General features: G+C 37.8%; 1 protein-coding gene across 4 annotated transcripts in view; it reads right to left on the bottom strand.

Moving 5' to 3' along the window:
* The window catches only part of ABCB11 (ATP binding cassette subfamily B member 11), an 89,310-nt gene extending 70,039 nt beyond the window's left edge, over window positions 1-19,271 (bottom strand). Inside the window, exons 1-5 of one of the 4 annotated variants that reach the window (XM_053215234.1) lie at window positions 18,964-19,271; window positions 9,651-9,753; window positions 8,107-8,128; window positions 5,560-5,611; window positions 4,538-4,776 (exon numbers count right to left, since the gene is read on the bottom strand). In XM_053215234.1, the coding sequence (XP_053071209.1) occupies window positions 4,538-4,776; window positions 5,560-5,611; window positions 8,107-8,128; window positions 9,651-9,726 (389 nt within the window). In that variant the 5' untranslated portion in view covers window positions 9,727-9,753; window positions 18,964-19,271. Of the gene's footprint in view, window positions 1-4,537; window positions 4,805-5,559; window positions 5,612-8,106; window positions 8,129-9,650; window positions 9,754-18,963 lie in introns of those variants that run through there. The other 3 variants (XM_053215235.1, XM_053215237.1, XM_053215236.1) reach the window with 3 other exon arrangements.
* Between the last annotated feature and the right edge of the window lie 435 nt (window positions 19,272-19,706).

Genomic DNA, 19,706 nt, shown 5'->3' on the forward strand with positions numbered 1-19,706 from the left:
AAAGAGCAGAATTTTATTAAGTCCTTTGTGGTTTGTGCTCACTGGTTTTTCCAGATTGCAGCTTTCCCAACACCCATGTGTGGTACATATGAGGCCTAAAAATAACCCAGGGAACTCACAGCCATGTCATGATTTGAGTCCTGAGAACTCTAACCTTCTTTTATCCACTTTTTAGACTACTATGTTTGTTTTATATGTAATGGATTAAATAATCCAATCAAACAGCAGAGATTGTCAGACTGGATAAATCTAAAAAACAAACAAACAAACAAGCTCCAACTGTAGACTGTCTACAGGAGACACATTTTAGATTCAAAGATATGAACGAGTTAAAAGTAGGATGGAAAACAATATGTCACGGCAAAGAGCAACCATAACAAACCAAGAGTGGCTGTACCAATATAAGACCAAATAAACTTTTAAAAATTGTTATTGGGAATAAATGTTTTGTAATTATAAAAGGACCAATCTATCAGAAGATTATAACAACAACAATTATAAACATATATTCATCTAAAAACAGAGTTCCCCAATACATGAAGCAAAGTCTGACAGATTCAAGAGTAGAAATAGGTAGTTCAATTATAATAGTCAGAGATTGCAATTCTATACTTTGCATTGGATAGAGTAACCAGGAATAGAAGACTTGAATAATACCACAAACCAATAGACCTAACAGAAATCCTTTGAACATTCCATTCAATAACAGGAGACTGCATGTTCCCCTCAAGTGCACGTGGAGCACTCTGCAGGATAGACCCATGCTAAGCTGTACCAATCCATGCTACAATATGATGAACCTTGAAAATATTATGCCAAGTTAAAGAAGCCAATCACAAAGGACCACATATTGTGGGATTCCAGTTGTATGAAATGTCCAGAATAGGCAAATCTACAGAGCCAGAAAGTAGATTAGTGGTTGTCTAGAGCTGAGGGGGGATGGGAGATGGGAGAGTGACAGCTAAAAGTTTCTTTCTGTGGTAATAAAATTGTCCTAAAATTGGGGCGTCTGGGTGACTCAGTCAATTAAGCATCTGACTCTTGATTTTGGCTCAGATTGTGATCTCACGGTTGTGGGATCAAGCCCTGTGTTGGGCTCTGCACTGACAGCTTGGAGCCTGTTTGGGATTTTCTCTCTCTCTCTCTCTCTCTCTGCTCCTTGCCCACTCTCATTCTCTCTCTCAAAATAAATAGACATTTTTAAAAATATTCTAAAACTGATTGTAGTGATAGGTTCACAACTGTAAAATACAGAAAACCATTGAATTATACATTTTAAATTGGTAAATTTTATGGTATGTGAATGTATCTCAATAAAGCTGTTTTAAAAACTGTATGGTTTTACAGTGTTTAAATTCAACACAGTGTTTGAATGCATACACTAAACGTACATTGCTAAGAAAACAGACCAAAATCCAAGAGAAGGTACAGGCTGATTTCTACTTTGACGCATTCATATGTGGGCGAAATAATCATATTTCCCAATGGCTGTGGTAGTCAGCCTCTACAGAGCCCCTAATCATTCTTGTCTCTTGGTTTCCACACTGCTGCATAGTTCCTTTTCAAATTGTACCAGGGTTGGTCGTGTGACCAGTAGAAAATGGCAGAAATGGACACCTGGGTGGTTCAGTGGGTTAAGCGTCTCTTGATTTTGCCTCAGGTCATGATCTCATGATTCATAAATTCGAGTCCTGTGTTGGTCTCTGCCACTGACAACGCAGAGCCTGCTTGGGATTCTCTCTCTCCCTCTCTCTCTGTTCCTCCTCTAGTCTCTCTCTCTCTCTCTCTCTCAAAACTAAAAATAAACTTTAAAAAAAGAAAGAAAATAGCAGAAATTATGGTATGTCACTTCCACAATAAAACTTTGGGGCTTTGTGGCTTTTGTTTGAATTTTTACACTTTAATTGGATAAAAGAAAATAAAAATAAGCTGCACCGTGGTATTTGGACTACTTGGATTTCCCTTCATTCATCATGTTTCATTCTTTTGCCATATTATTTGACTATTCTGAGCAAATAAATTCTGATAAGCTGTTAAGGAAGCTTGATGTTCCATAATACTTTTCAGCATTATTCACTGAGAGCTGTTTGGAAGGCTTTGCCTAAAAATTCCACCCAATGGATTACAATTCATATATAGAAACCAACCAGTGAAATGAAAGAGTAAAACAAGCTTCTACCAATAAATATGCATGCTTATGTTGATAAGATCATGGAGCAACCCTGTCCAAGACCTGTACACCTATTATAATAGGTAGAGAAATTTTACTTTAACGATGTGCTTTTTCCAAGAAGGAAAGTTGCAAAAGAGTTGGGTAATTTTGGAGACACGTTAACTACTTACAGTAAGAAAATGTCCTCACCCTTGTCTTCTGCCCCACCCAAGTCCATTTTCACATTGATCTTAACTAACACCAAAGCTAAACAAACATTTACTCAGAAGAATAAACAGTAGTCCCATCAGTGACCATAGTCACTCACAATTAAAAAGTATTCAACTCATCAAAGGAGTAAAGAAAAGGCCTGAGAAGGGTTGGGATCTACACAAGTTCAGATACCCATATGAAATTTTTAAAAAGGACAAATATCCATTTAATGTTTTGCATCACATGAATTCAGCAGAAGCCAATGAACTTCTGAAAGCCCCTATTTGCTCTGCACAATGAGCTCACCTTTGAGTATATAATCCAGTAAGAATGAATAAAGTATGACTAAGGGATAGCCATAGGAAATTCTTTTCTAATGAATGTTGGTGATGCAGACGTTAAAGGTAGATTCATTCTTTAAATCATCTAGTAAATATTTATAAGCACTTGGCATTGCGGATAAGTCTCAAATTTTAGCCCCTCTAACATTTATTTCCAAATATTAAGGCATGAAGAGATATGTCTTCAGGAATTTTCCCTAGAAAATTTTACCTTCATGAGTGTTAATGATTTGGGTCAATGTACATCATATTATAAGTCTGAATGCATTTTTTCCGAAGAGGGAGGCAATTAACATTACATTTTGTAGTCATACTACTCAATTCATTTTTGTCCTCCAACATAAATGAAAGACTTTTAAAAGATTGTCATTGACAACAGCAACTCTTTTATGCAAACTGTTCCAAATTTAGAAGAAAAACATATATTTAGGCTTTAGGAAATTTATTTCTCATGAGTAGGCTTATAATTTTTTAAAAGGTAATTCTGCACATTGTATGTTGTCCTATATTTTTCTGTCAAGCACTAACCAGTTGTTACTACCTATTTATTTCAATCGTCTTTGATTTAATGATGATTTTACTGACTAGACCTAAATGCCATGAAGATAAGGACCATGACTCAAGATAACCACTGTATCCTTGAGGTTTACAAAGTTCCTGATAGGTAGTTGGTGTTCAAAAAATTTTGATTGAATGAATGAGTGAATGAAAGACCCTAACAGTAGATAATATTATGGAAGAGTATCAGTGATGTAGGAGGATTAGTTCATAATCTAAATCAAACATGTAGGGGTGCCTGGGTGGGGTTCAGTTGGTTAAGCATCCAACTCTTGATTTAGACTCAAGTTCAGTTCGTTGAGATGGAGTCCTGTGTGGGCTCAGCACAGACAGCGTGGAACCTGCTTGGGATTCTCTCTGTCTTCCCCTCCCCCACTCTCTCTCTCTCTCTCTCTCTCTCTCTGTCTCTCTCAAAATAAATAAACAAACATTAAAAAAAACAAATCAAACATGTAGAAAAAATTTTAGATGAAGGTAAAAAATGTAATTTTGTTCGAGGGAGCCCCTCCAAGTGTCTTCCAAGGCAAGATGTGCCCTGCCCTTGGCTCTTGAACCTGAGTGTGTGACTTCATACATGCAAATGAGCTTGTTCTGGCCCTGAAGCAGTGTGAGGCTCACTGCAAAGTCCATGCTATGATAGTGAGTCAACACTGAACACTATGGACTCACTGATTTCGGACTAATCACAAACTGACCAGTAGCACGGTGAGTTCTGGCTAATTCTGCGTGGCTCCCTTCTGTTTGCTGCAGCATCACACAACTCTTGCATAGAAACTCAACTACTGAGACCAGAGGCCCCTACTCCAAGTCCCGTAGCACAACAATGAATTTCCCATTATAAAAAGAAGGCTGAGGATCAAATGGAACATTAGCCACAGTCACAGAAGCTAAGAAATGGAAAGTAGTTAAGTGACTAACAAAAGTCTTGAAAATGAGACGTGAGACATGACAAAGACTCAAATAAAATTCATGGCTCACTTCCCAAGTATATTGGTAGTGTTCATCCTCAAGCCTATAGTCTACCAAGTGGTTAAATTTGGGTGTCACATTTAATAGGCAATTTCCAGTTTTATTTTTTTGTTAGAATTTAAAAACCTGGTAAGATAGGAAGAACCTTAGGAGGGAGTAATTTGAAGAAATACGGGTTGAATTTATGTTTCTGTTTGTTCTATGTTGGATATCAATCCAGTTCAGCTAATAAAATCCCACTTACACATTTTGAATTATAATTCAACATATAAACAAAAAAGGTTAAACATAAAAAATAGCCTACCCACAACGCGTTCCATTTGTCATATTCTGGTTAAGGGAGCTGTTGATCCATACTATGGTGTTGTTTACACATGCTTTTCCAGGGATCTTGAGTTCTTGTAATTCAGTGTCATAGTCAATAAAAATATCTGTCATTGTGCCAAAAATGAGGAGCAGGACTGGATGGGATAGTCCATGGAGAAATGCACATAAACTTCCCACAAACATCAGCCAAATGTCAGTCGTTGAAGAAAATCGAAACTTGAAAAACAAAGGATTCAGAGATCATCTATGGGTGAAAAGCAGGAGAAGTAGGAGGACTATTTAATTTTAGTTACTAGATTCTGATAAATAGTATTCAGCACCAAATTTTATGGGAATCATCTTCATTGAACAATAGAGTTTTCACTAACTATATAAAAATAAGTGGTATATCAATTATCTAAGACAGTAGACTCTTACATTTTTAGTTTGTTATTTCTTTCCTAGTCTCTGAATTCATTCTCTTTACCTCAAGAACTGACTTCAGTTCTTAGGTATTGATTCACAACATAAGTGGGAAGTGATCAATGGCATTGATGAGATTGCCATGTAGAAATATTGTGTGGGGCATTCACCAGTAGCATAAATTGGCTCCCAGAACTGACACTGACAAAGAAGAGTGCTTATTTTTGCCTAGAAATGTCTCTACCTTGTGAAAATTTGGGGTAAATACCTACACTATAGAATTTATATAGATATGTCATAAGAATAAGTATACATAATATAGTTACTGTGATAATTTTCCTTACTAAAATAATAATTATGGGCTTAATGGTTATTTTCCAGGACACTGTTCTGATCTACCAGATAGGATTTATGTGTTTAATTAGCAATATATTTCTAATTGCCATTCAGCATGTTATCCCATGGACAACGTTTATGACTAAAAACGTGAACACTGTACTTAAAAACCTGCCAATGACTGAAGATTTAACACTCCTCCATGATCTGAACAATTTTCCATTGCAAAATTTATGTCAAAAATCAGCACAATTTTATTACCAATTGAAAGAAGCTAACTTGAGTGCTGTCACCTTTTTTCTCATCTTGTAACCTGAGGAGAGAAACATATGGATTTATAGACCATCCTTTCCAAAACAAAGAGAAATTCTCCATAGGTGGTGATTTTATGAGTCATCCTTTAGTAAGAAATAAAGTCTCCACTGACTGAGAAATTCTTGCCAAACCGGGCATCCTAAAAACAAACTTTTATTTTTCAGATTTACCTCTTCTAGAGATTTTGGTATAGCTCTATTTCATGTTGAGCAGAAAGTCAGTGAGGTTTTTCTGAGAGATATTGAGAGAAAATGAAAAGTCTCTATACTCCCAGTTTATATTAGCAATAACTATTGGATTTCATCCTTGACCCTCAGCGTGTTTCTATCACATTTCCTTGTGGGTAAGTGGAGGTGGTTGGATTAGCTGCTTTAAAGCTTCCTTCTAGCACTTAAAAATTTTAAAACTACATTAAATAGTACCTATACGATGGAAAAGTTTTTAAAAACTCCTATACTTCCCATAAAATCATATTTCCTTAGTATTTCTTACTCATTTCACTTCTTATAATGTTATATCTAACCCATATTTGACCTTCTCGACTCCAGGGATCTCTACTTCACCTGAGTCATCCCTCATGGATACACCCTGGACCTGTCTTTCAACAGAAACTACTCCCTTAACACTCTGGGACTGGCGATGCATCCTGTTTTGTCACTTCCTTTCTCCTACACCATTTTGTCATCTCAGTTGTGATCTGCAGTTCCTTAAACCCTCATTAATTTTCAATTGCTAAAAACCTATCAAGATTGTGCTTCCTTCCCTATGCATCCCAGCTCCCACTGCCAGCCATTTGGACCACACTCTTACCATCATCCTCAATCCTTTTCCCCACCTCCATCTTTGGAAACGCCCTCATCTCAGCATCCATCCACTGTTTGCCCCTCTCCACCTGAAGCCAGGCTGTGGGGCCTGAAGAGGTTCAAGACCACCTCTTCACCATGTAAACTGATGCCAACATATGCCATGCCTAGCAGTCAGCTGCCCTGACATTCCCCTCCAGCTCACAGTAGAATCCCAAGTCTTTGCTGAAATGTCTAAGGCCCTCCACGGCCTGGCCAATTGGCTCTCTGACCTTGTCTCTTCCTACTGCACTCCAATTCTCTCCACCCAAGCAACCTGGCCTCTTTGCTGACCTTTGTTCATGCCAAATTTATTCTCACTTCTGACCATTTGGACTTGTTGTTTCCTCCTGACAGAATGCTCTTTCTTCAGATACTTGTATGGCCAACCCCCTCATCTCCTTCAGATTTTCCCTCAAAAGTCACCTTCTCAATGGGACCCTCCCTGGCCAAAGCCTTTAAAATTTCAAATTTGTCCCCACATCACTTCATATCTCCATTCCATGTTTGCTTCTTTTTTTTTCTTAGAAAGACAGTGATAGATTATCACTATCATGCTATGTATTATATTTATTTATGGTGCTTATCATGTCATCCTCACTAAAATGTAAGCTCCTCAAGGACAGAGATTTTTGCCCAGTTTGTTCTTTTCTGTATCCTCAGTACCTGTAATAGTGTCTGACACCTGGTATGCATTTAATTAACATTTATGAAATAAATGAATGAATGAATGAATGAATGAGTATGGTCTCCATCCTTAACTCAATCCATAACACTGTACTTCATCTGTCTATAATAGACTGTTCCATTTCCCTCCACAGCTTTCTCAGACTTTCACTGGGATCTTCTCATTCTACATTACCACATCTAACAGAAAATGTTCATCTCCTCTAAAAACCAAAGAACTCACTCAACCTTCCTGTTGATTCTCTCTTTGCTGTTCATCTGTACCCACACCCATTTTCATCTTTTTTCCCTCCAGTGAGGCAATTGTGGTTCCTCTAGGCCCACGCTGACCTTACTACTCCTAGTCCAAAACTGCTGTTACCACATCCACCACCCCTCCCTGCTGTGAGTTACTTAAAATTTCTTAAAGAGCTTCAACCTCTGCCTTACTACCACTTCTTTTTCAGGAACTTGCTTAGCACCTCCCTTCTGTCTTCTAAGTTAGACTCTATCTAATCCTACTCTCATGCCAATGTATGATTAGCTGACATTTGCATATGAGAATTTAAACTTTTAAACTAAAGAGAAATATCTAACAACTAAATTTTAGGGTTCTACTATTTGCCTGTGGAAAGAATTTGGGGTTAAGGGACCTCCCCTGTGCTCATGAAATATTACTTGTCCAACTTCACCTCTGCCCATTTAGGTTAGAAATTCTATGATGTTGCTGGGTGCACAGGGGAGATTTGGACCTAATCCAGAAGGGATCTTCCAAACGGTTTCTGAAATCAAATTACAGCAATGTTTTTTGTTTGTTTGTTTTTTCAAATTACAGCAATGATTTAAAGAGAAAACGAATGGATCACCTATACCATTTTATAAGAAGTACAATGTGCATGAAAATATTATCTCTCTTTGTACCTTTAAAAGGAATATTAGGGAGTTAATCTAGAAAAGATGATGCATTGTTGAAACAGTCACTTACCTTGAATTCTTATCATTGTTATCTGTCAGGATAAAAACAATGCACAAAGCAGTTAATAATAATGACACAATGAAACATAGTCATTAATAATTTTTCTCTGGGGAAACATTCCCATAAATTAATTTCATTCATGGAACATTGCAAAATGACTATTTGCTTTTTTTTTCTTTCTTTCTTTTTTTTTTTTTTTAAATTCTCTCTCTCTGTGTCTCTCATATTACACAAGATACCCTTTCAGGTTCAGGACTACTGGCTTGACTACATTTTTAGATATTTCTACAAGGTATGAGATATTGGTATTTCTGAGCATCAACTGGAGACCAACATTTTTTAAGTTTATTTGTTTATTTTGAGAGAGACACCATGTGTGAGCATGCACAATTCGGGGAGGGGCAGAGAGAGAGGGAGAGAGAGAGAATTCCATGCAGGCTCCATATTGTCAACATGGAGCCTGACATGGGGCTTGATTTCATGAACTGTGAGACCACGACCTGAGCTGAGATCAAGAGTCAGACCCTTAACCCTGAGACCAACCCTCAGACCACTGAGCCATGCTAGCAGCCCGAGACCAACATTTTTAAATTAGCTGAAGAAAATCTAATTTTTTTGAACTACCAAGTAAAATGGATATTTATTGTTTGGTTCCTTGGAAACATCAGAATTTATCTATTTAAAATTAAGACTACAAATTAACTAGACAATAAGATGATGTTGACACTCCCATGCCAGTAGAAACCACAGGATTGAGCTGGATATAATTTTCCTCAGCTTAGGTCAGAGCAGATGGAGGGTAGGAAGTGAAAGTGGGGGTGCAGGGTCATGGGTGTAGGGAAGCAAAGGGAAAGGAGTTCAGGGTGCTAAGGTCAACTACCACCATGGGACAGCACATCCTGATTCCCTGACATTTTAATTAATGTAAGTAAGAGTAAAGAGGCATTATAGTATAGATAGAGATCAACATCTTGGGTTTGGGAATCAGATAGAACTAGATTAGAATGATGGTTCCATCAATTATCAGTCATGTGATCTTTGCCAAGTTTAAAAAAATTTATTCAAGTCTAATTTTCTTCTTCTGCAAGATGTAAAATTATAGAATTCATTTAAAAAAATAATAAATGCTTGGAATCACCTGCGCTCACTAGACGTTAGGTGCTAGTGCTACAGGTCCTCTTTCCCATTGTCTCATTCTAACCAGCACTGTCTTAGTATAGTTTCTCACTAAATTATTACTACTATAATCAATTATAATAGCTGAATAAAGGCAATAATAATAACCAATGCTGGAACCCTACTCTACTAAAAAAGAGATATTTGTAGAGGAGATACTTTCATTTACCCACACTTTGTGCATTTTTACTTAGCACTTTCAGACATTCCATAACACGGATTCTGGAGAGAACTACCGATTTGTGGGTAAGAAATGCATCCTGTAATGGTTCTACATATTGTTGATTTTTCTCTGCCCCTTGAAACTTCACTAGCTTGTCTACTTTTGTTCTAACCTCTTTTTATATAAGAGACAGTAAGAGAAAAGGGCCACTTACATAATCTGTCTGACTCAAAACCATAATTCTCCTCTCCAAATTTCTTCACACTGCGAAGAATTACTGAGTCAGACATGGTAATTGCAATCTGCAGCCAATAGCCCTATAAAACAAAATAATCATTGCAATTATTTTTTTCTCTTCTTAAACAAAATAGCCAAATGAAAGAACAATTTGGTACAAGAAATAACCTTCACTAACAATCTAAATCTTCACTAAAAATCATATTTTTAATTGGTTAATAACTCCATGAAAGAGCCTAATTATTAGGAAAGATAAAGCCAAACCATTGATTATGGCTCTCTCTATCTGATGAATGGATAGTTGCTTTTTATTTATTTGTTCTTTCTGCTCGTTTTTCCTCCCTCTCTCCCTCCCTCCCTTTTCTTCCTTTTTTCTTTCTTTCTTTCTTTCTTTCATGAGTAAAAATAAAAACCACTGGCACTACACAACCAACAGGTGACATTCTTGGGTCACTGTACTGAACCAACTACACATAAATACTGGTGGGTAGCCTTCAGTGCTTCTTTGTAAATGCAACTCCTAGATCGAGGATATGGTGAGTCTGGCATGGACCAGAGGAACAGCTACCCACTCATTTTACAAAACAAGTGTAAACTTGACATCAAAACAAACAAGAATGATATAAGAAAAATAGAATTATAATTGCTTTTGAAAATAGATTTAAAATTGTTAAATATGTTAAGTATAATTCAGCAGTTCATGAAAAAAATATAATGAACAATGTTGATTCCAGGAATGCAATGATTGTTCAATGTGAAAAAACTTGATCATTTTGATAGATGCAGAAAAAGTATTCAACAAAAATCAATATCCATTACTGATTTGTAAAATACTATAAAACTAGAGAAATCATTATCTGCAACTCCAATGAATAGATTTTGGGTAATGATTGGCAAAGAACACTAAACCCTTTAAATGAGATACTGGCAAAGATTAACAGTGCAAAGTATTGTGAAGATGTAGAGGGAAGACATTATGTTGATTCATTATCTCTCCTTAAGCTCCTCTTGGCTCTCACAACTTCTTGTACTTTCCTTGTTTTTGAAGACCTTGACAGTTTTGAGGAGTATTGAACCGTTATTTTGCAGGCTGTCTCCTAAAGTGGGACTTATATGATATTTTTCTCAGGATTAGATATGGGTTGTGTATTTTAGGGAGGAAAATCACAGAGGTAAAGTACCCTTCTCATGACATCATATCAAAGGTACTATCAATGTAATGGTACCTATCAACGTGATTTTAAAAAATAAACTTTAAAGATAAATTCACCATTAAGAAATAGAGTGAGAAATATTATTTAATTAAATAGTTTATGAGGTCAGTAAAGATAAAAAAAACTACATGAAGCAGATTCAAAATTCTTTTATTCAACAACAAAATTTGCTCAGTATTTTGAGAATATATTCTCAATGCAGAGAATGCAATGTTCACTGGTTATATCATTTTTGAAATTTTAACAAAAATTTGTTTTTCAGAAAGCAAAGAAATTCTTTGATAATGAGAAAATAAATCTTTAGAATATTTATAATACTGAGTCTCCTAATTTTAAAATAAGACTTTAAAAAATCAGTTATTTTTTAAATCAATTTAAAAATTTTTTTTTAATTTTATCAATTTTAAAAAATTGATTTAAAAAATCAATTATTTTTTTCCTGGCTTAGCTCTTCATTTTAAAAGGTTCCTTTCCACTGGTGTGCAAATATTTGACAGCATTTAGACCCCAGTGGTGTAGTGTCTTGCCTGTGAACTTCAGAGTCTCACTGATCCTGTGGTCTCACTCTATGTTGTTGAAAACATTTTTTAACCTCTCTCCAGGCTCTGAATTCTCCATCATTCAAGTCAGTGATGGTGATGGTGATAAGATGTACCTTGCGGGACTAGTATGAAAATGATAGGAAACTGAGTCTGTACATCAGCTGGTCCAAAAGGAGAAGACAGCTAAAGTTCCTTTTGGCCTTCAAGCCTAGAGACTCTCTCCCTTGCCCTACTTCCCACCCTCCCTCTGGGGTCACTTGTAGTAAGGCACCCTCTATTAAGGAAGAGAATGATGGTCCACCAACCTACTCTTTTCATTTTCCGTCTCTGTTCCTCCACCAATTCCGTACATTTGTTTTCATATTAGGTTTGTTTGCATTTTGCTTCTTTCTGAATGCAATGATTTTTGTGATCTCTAATTTACTATTAAAGAGTAATGTTTTCAAACACAAAAATTCACACATAGCATGGATTTCCTCCCTGTAGCATTGACCTGTAGCAGAAGACCACTGAGAACACAACTGTAGTTGAACAATCTGAATTTATTATTCATTGCAGTGAGGGAGAACACATGGTAGGGACCACAGGGTGTCTCAGTAAGAGGGTTTTAGGATGAACCTATCATAGGAAGTGGGCTTCAATTAGGTGATTTGGGAGAGGATTCAAGAAAGTAGGCATCTGCTATAGATTGAATGTTGTCAGAAAGCCAGAGCAATTTCATGATTGGGTAAAGAAATAGTCACTTATATAGCAAGAGACAGGGATGTTTGGTAGTTTTGCACAATGACTTTATTTTTGCCTGTGCATGAGCAAAATTATAGACTGGTTTTGCTTTGTTTCATTTTTATCCTGGTTTCAGAGTGACTTTGTCTGAGATTGGTGGTATGGTTAATTTTATGTATCAATTTGAGGGGGCTAAGGGATGCCAGATAGCTGGCAAAACATTATTTTTGGATATGTCATTGGTGGTGTTTCCAGAAGAGATTAGCATTTGAATCTGTAGATTACCCTTACCAGTGCTGATGGACATTAGTCATTCAATCCTTTGAAGTCCTGAATAAAGCAAAGAGGCAGAGAAACCGAGGGCAGAGAAACTAAATAGACGTTTTTCTAAAAAAGACATACAAATGGTCAACAGGTACATGAAAAGATGCTCAACATCACTCATCATCAGGAAAATGCAAATCAAAACCATAATGACATACCACCTCACATCTGTTAGAATGGCTATCATAAGAAGACAAGAAAGAACAAGTGTCAGTGGTGATTTGGAGAAAAGGCAACCCATGTGCACTGTTGAGAAGAATGCAAACTGGTTTAGCCACTATGGAAATCAGTATGGAGGTTCCTTAAGAAATTAAAAATAACAACTATCAAATGATCCAGAAATCCCGTTTCTGAGTATATACACAAAGGAATTTAAAATAGGATATTGAAGAGATATCCACATTCTTGTGTTTATTGCAGCATTATTCACAATAGCCAAGATATAGAAATAACCTAAATGCCCATCAATGGATAAATGGGAAAAAAAGATGTAGTATATACATATATATGTATACACACACATACACAGCATATATAAAAAACTATGTATATATACATGTATATACAATGGAATATTATTTAACCATATGAAAGAAGGGAATTCTATCATTTGTGACAACATGGATGGACCTTGAGGGCATTATGTTCAATGAGATAAGCCAGACAGAGAAACACAAATATTGTATGACATTGCCTATATGTGGAATCTATAAAAGCTAAACATGTAGAAATAAAGAGTAGAATGGTGGTTACTAGAGGCTGAGAGGTGGAGGAATTGGGAAGATGTTTAAGGGTACAAGCTTGCAGCTGGAAGATGAGAAAGTTCTGGAGATCTAATGCACAACATAGTGATTATAGTTAACAATACTATATTGTATATTTTGGAATTGTTAAGAGGCTGTATCTTAAGTGTTCTCACCATAAAAAAGAAATGATAATTATGTGACATGATGGAGGTGTTCACTAAAGCTATGGTGGTAATCATATAGACGTATATAAATGTATCAAAGCAACCAGTTGTACACCTTCAACTTATGCAATGTTGTATGTCAAATACACCTGAGTAAAAAATTAATCGATTTTTTTGAAGGCCAGTAAAGGAAGAATTAGCTCTTTTACTTTAGCTGGAACATCCATCTTTTCCTGTCCTTGCATACTAGAGCTGCTGCTTCTTGGGCCTTTGGTTGGTTTGCTCAATCAGAAATGGAAGCTAGTTGCCTTATTTCTGCCCAGTTCAGGAGTGGCAGTGATGACTTTTGAAGGCCACTGTGTTGAAACAGTTTATTACTTGCATACACCCACAAAGACAATGGCATTTTTATAATGCTGTTTGGGAAAGTGCAATGAGATACCAAAATTACTAGAATGAGTAAACAAAAGCCTTGCTTGTGATATTTTCCAGGAAAGGCACTGTTTCCACAATGAGATGTTAGATGAATTGCCTCGTATCATTACAAATGTAGAATGAAACACTGGTATCATTAGACCAGGTTTTCTCCTACTGGTTAGTTCCCTTTTTATTAGATAAGGTCCTGGGAGGCATAGCAGATAATGGAGAATATCTTGGCCAGTTTCTGGAACCCTAGCAACACAGTGGGAATCTAGTTTTCAGTGATAAACAAGTTTGTTTCACAGGGTCACGAGAATGTGTCTTCCTCCTCACCTGGTACATTCCATGATTTAAGAAGGCTATGGTGTTTTGTCACATTCTCCCCACTAATATAAGCAGATGTAATATCATCTAATTCTACTCCCTCAGCTGTTACCTATAGCACCTAAATTAGAAATTTGGTCTTGAGCTTCCTGAAGCATGTGAAGGGTTCTTGGGTATAATATGATGCAGGAAGTTTTAATTAAGGTATCTTAACTTACAATAACAAATTTTTACTTTTACACAAAAGAACTCAGAATTAAAAATAAGGTACCATGCATGCTATTTCATTTTTACTCTGTATTTTCATAAAGTAAATTACTTTAATCTCCAAAAAAATCTCTTTGGAAACATTTTGAGAATTTTCAAGTCCTCCAGAAAGATGGTCTTCCAATAAACTTAGAAAATCTAGGAATTAAAAGTTGGAAATCAAGATTTCTAAGCACTGCCTGGCAGACCTTGATTACCTAATTGTGAAAACCCCAAGAATTTTTAACTGTCCATGCCAACACCACTGCCCCCTGTCTGCTAAATGGCACGTGTCTATGTGCAGACAATCTGTGCTTCTGTATAACTATCCAAGCTTGAAGTTTTCTTTTCTTTGATAAAATGTGTAATCTTATCAACACAGAGGACAGTCTCCTGACCTTTATTGGTAGATACATCACAGATATGTGTATGTTAGAACACTAGCAATGGGGCACCTGGGTGGCTCAGTCGGGTGTCCGACTTTAGCTCAGGTCATGATCTCATGACTCGTGCATTCAAGCCCTACATCAGGCTCTGTGCTGACAGCGCAGAGCCTGAAGCCTGCTTTGGATTCTGTGTCTCTCTTCTTCTCTGTCCCCCCTCCCCTGCCACTTGTGCTCTGTCTCTCTCTCTCTCTCAAAAATAAATAAAAACATTTTAAAAAACTAAAAACAAAAAAAGGAAAAAAAAGAACACTAGCAACAATATTCTGGAAGACACTGTTGGGGAGGAGAGAGAGGACACAGAGACCAACACCTGAATGAATTCCCTGAGAGAACCTAGGACATAGACAGACCTCAGAAAGAGGGATAAGTAAGCAGTGCCATGGAGGGCCTGAGGTTGTCAAAACTGGAGGAGATAGAGTTCTATAGCCATGTCAGGAACAAATAAAAAAATCCAAAGAATACAAAGTGTCAGTGCCCACCATGGGCCATTACACCAAGGTTGCTAAGTGTGACTTCAAGACACCAGCATGACTATTGATGCTGCAGGAGAACTGAATAAGAAGAGAAAGAAGGAAAGAAGGAAAGAAAGAGAAAGAGAAAGAAAGAAAGAAGGAAGGAAAGAAAGAAAGAAAGAAAGAAGGCAAGGAAAGAAAGAAAGAAAGAAAGAAAGCAAGAAAGAAAGAGAAAGAAAGAAAGAAAGAGAGAAAGAAAGAAAGAAAGAAAGAAAGAAAGAAAGAAAGAAAGAAAAAGAAAGAAAGAAAAAGAAAAGAAACGAAACAGGTCAGGGATGAGAATAGTTCTCCCAGAAGCTGGAATCCTTCCTGCCTGAAGATACAACTACAATAGGGACATTAGGCCCACTGCCTGTTTTTATAAATAAAGCTTTATTGGAACACAATAATGCCCATTAGTTTCCATTTTATCTTTGATTGTTCTTGTGCTACAATGGCAGAAGTGAGTAGCTGTGACAGAGACTATACGCACATCTCCCCCACCTCCCAACCACCATCAGTGCCTAAAACATTTACTTTCTAGCCTTCTAGAAAAAATGTTTGCTGACTCCTGTATTATGAGGCCAGTTCAGGACAGCCTGATGCCTGGGGAGAAATAATGAAGGACCTGATTTACCCACCTAAAAATCATATGCAGCACCAGACCTCCAACCTGCCCTGTTCTCATAAAACTTATAGTGGGGCAGGGAAGACAGGTGCCACATAAAAAATTACAAGCATGGGAGAGAAGAGGAAGCATGGGTGTCTCCTACACCATGAGGCAGAGGCCCTGCCCTTGTCCAGAGAGCTGAGGTGGGGTGGGGGGTATGAATTCAGCACATTTTTAGTATGGGACATAGGAGATGAAGACAAGTTACCCAAGGAAACAAGAGAGAGAAAAGCATTCTAGCGGGGAAGAGCACACGAAAAGGTCCAGACCCAGGAGACAGCACATAGGTTCAAGATGGAAGAATGTCCAGCCAGTGTGAGGAAAAGTGGATGGATGTCTCTGAAGGATGTGGCTGGTGGATTCCTCCAGGCCTCATCTTTAACATTGAGGATGTGGGACCTTATCCCAATGGCAATGGAACAAATATACACTTTTAGGTAAGATAGAGATATGATCATATTTATTCTTTTTGAAAAGGCCAACACTCTGATAAGGCTTGGAACTTGAGAGCCCACACCCAGAGGGACTAGGAAATATGTCTGGGATGAGCAGAAATTCCTCCAGGCCAAGCAGTGGGCGCCTTCATTTACCAGGGCAAGAACCACACAGTTCATCTCACTCCTGGGCAGATAGGCCTCAGGTGACCAAAAGAAATAGGCTTGTGGTGCCACACAGCCAAGCCACTGGTGCCCAGGCTCTTGTCACTTTAGGAGATGACTTCTCTACTCTATCAGTGTTCTAGTTTCCAATTGTCTCTGGGGAGATTTGTTCTGCTTTCCATTTCATTTTCTCCCAAATACTATTTTTGAAGCATGTTGATCTAGACTGAATTCAGAAGGAAGAGGCTGAGGTTTTTCCACATCCAGGTCAACACAGTGAGGAGGATCTAAATGCCCTAACAGCCATTGAGGAGCCGGAAGGATAGCGAGGGGTACGAGGCCAGGATCAGGAGTGGCCTACACCCCACCCCATGTCACATTGTGAATATTCTCCTTGGTTTTTCTTTTGCCAGGACTTCCCTTGTGTAAAAGCTTTCAAGATCGCCAGCACCACACACTGCCCTTCCCTGAGCTGCTTGGAGAGAAAAGCAGAATTTCTCTTGCTCCTCTTGACTCTGGAAGTCACTTCCTTGGCCACCAATTCAGATTTCTTAAAGCCCTTAAAATGTCCGTCACTGCTGACATGTTGCAATGCAGGTAGAGCACTTTTGTTGTTATCAAACCCAGCAAACCTTGGGTTTTCTCCCAAGGATCATTAAAAGGAGGAAAGAAATAGGGGATCCTGGGTGGCTCAGTCGGTTAAGTGTCTGACTTTGGCTCAGGTCATAATCTAATGTTTCGTGAGTTTGAGCCCCACATTGGGCTCTGGGCTGATAGCTCAGAGCCTGGAACCTGCTTCGGATTCTGTGTCTCCCTCTCTCTCTGCCCCTGCCCTACTCATTCTCTCTCTCTCTCTCTCTCAAAAATAAATTAACATTAAAAAAAGGTGGAGAGAAATATTAGTTTATGCTAAGGAGCAAGACAAATAGAAAACCACTGCTTGGCAGATAAGCAGGTTGTGGCACGATGGTGTGTGTCAACAACATGGAAGACATCTCCAGAGACGGGATAAAAATGAGGCCCCTTTAGACCCAAGGGCCACAGCTGATGAACATGGGAAAGAAATTAAATGGAGAACTAAAGAATTGCTCTAGAAGAAGAGAGAGTTTAATTTCAAAGTTACTCCCAGTCTGTCTTGGTTTCTATGTGCATAGTTCTCCCATCTGCACAAAGCAACACACAACTCTAACACTTGATTCTTGCAATAGAACTCAGGCATTTTGTTTTGTTTTGTTTTGTTTTGTTTTGTTTTGTTTTTAGTAATTTCAGTGTCTTTTAAAACCGCGGACTGGGCAATTTTTTTTTTCCTACACTACTTCATAATCTATTTCAAGCATTCATCAGTAAATATTTGTCACCATTACTCTTAGTAGGAAGACACACAGATTATTCAAGGGGCTTACAATCAAGTGGGGGAAAGGGCATGTGAACGGTAACTCCCAGGTAGGGAAATGCAGCCTCCAGAGATAATTACAGAGTGTTACAGGGCACAGGAGGAGGGTAGTCAAGTCTGGAGTGGTGGGGTAGGGGTGTGGGGGTGAGGTGGGGGTTGTGGCTGCACACAGAAAGAAACTTTATTAAACAAGAGCCTATAAATAAGCTAATACTTTAAAAAGTTAGTAATAACCACTATTAGAGTTTTTTGTACAGTCATTATAATTTGTCTCTAATATATCTAGTTAACTATTCTTCCCTCAAAACATTTGGAATTACCACACCTTATTCCCAGTCTTCAACATGAATAATATTTGATTGATGTGTTCAAATCATCCACAACATGTGAGTTCTACTGGCTAGAGAAACCTAAAAATGGAAATTAGTTTCTAGAAATCAATGTTTCCCCCTCTAGCCATACATGCAGAGCTCATATTTTTTAGTATCTAAATTATTGAAAACTGGGAGAATGAGGGATATAAGCATGGTGTTGGAGAAAAGATGAAGTTGGCATAGTTCTGTATTAAAACAGCACCAGCTTTCCAGATGGGATTTGTGGTTATCAGTGCAAACAGAATTGCACTTTCATAAACCCAAGACAAAACAGCTCACTAGCATTTTTACTTTGGGCACATTATTCAATCCATTCATCCATTTGCACCACACACACACACACACACTCTCTCTCTCTCTCAAAACAATTGATGCATAGAGTAACATTGCTATAAATGAGACAGCAACCAAGAGTCACCCATATTGTATAATATATTATTAAATTACTAATATATTCTGCAAGTTCTTATCCAAGCATTATGGTACTGTTTATTGCATGACAAGAGGATAGCCTTTAGTGAATCAGAAACACAATACCCCACAAAGTAAAACTTGGAGGAAATGGACTTGCAGAACATGGTCCTCAAATGTGGTAAAGAATAGAAGTCACTTACCTGTGAGCGAGGACTTGAGGAAGCCAGAAAAACAACAGACTCTACCGTGGAGAGTCAAAGGTTTTACAACCTTTTCCAACTTCAGTTTTCATCATTGCTAAACACTGAACAGAATTCAAGCTTTTTCTAAAACATTATCTATTTGCTGACGGGTCAATGCCCTGAAGGCCAGTCTAAGCACAGTTCAGTGACATCTGAGAAAAGGTTGAATACACTCAAAACAATAACCCCAAACACACAGTGGGCTTAGGAAGCCAGCTGAGGGCTTCAACGGGCTTTGGAAGGTGTGGATTCCCTTGAAAGGAGGCGCAAGACACTGGTACCCCGTCCCCCCACACCCTGCAAGAGCGTTGTGATTCTGGCTACATCATTTCTTCTCATAAGCCCTTGGTCTTAAGAAATTACTTTAAAACATAACCAGACCAAAACCAAACAAAAAACAAAAAAAAACAACTTTAAACTTTTCCCCTCAATTTGAAAGATTACTCTTGGAAAGTCCTTACGTTGCAGGCCCCTGATATTCCTGACCCAGCCCCAGAATTGTGTGGAGATAGATGACTTGAAAGAACACGTGAAATAGCCTTTTTGCTCAAAACTCTGAGGGCTCACATGACCCTTGCACCCTGGCCTCAACAGTCAACAACCTCAGGCTCTACCCACCAGATAAATGATTTTTTTAAAGGTTTAAACTAACAGAAATCCAAGTCAAATAAACATATGTGGCTTCTCCAGCGGCTTTGTGC

Source organism: Acinonyx jubatus, chromosome C1 (genome assembly GCF_027475565.1).
Source record: "Acinonyx jubatus isolate Ajub_Pintada_27869175 chromosome C1, VMU_Ajub_asm_v1.0, whole genome shotgun sequence".
In the NCBI taxonomy this organism is placed as follows: Eukaryota; Metazoa; Chordata; class Mammalia; order Carnivora; family Felidae; genus Acinonyx; species Acinonyx jubatus.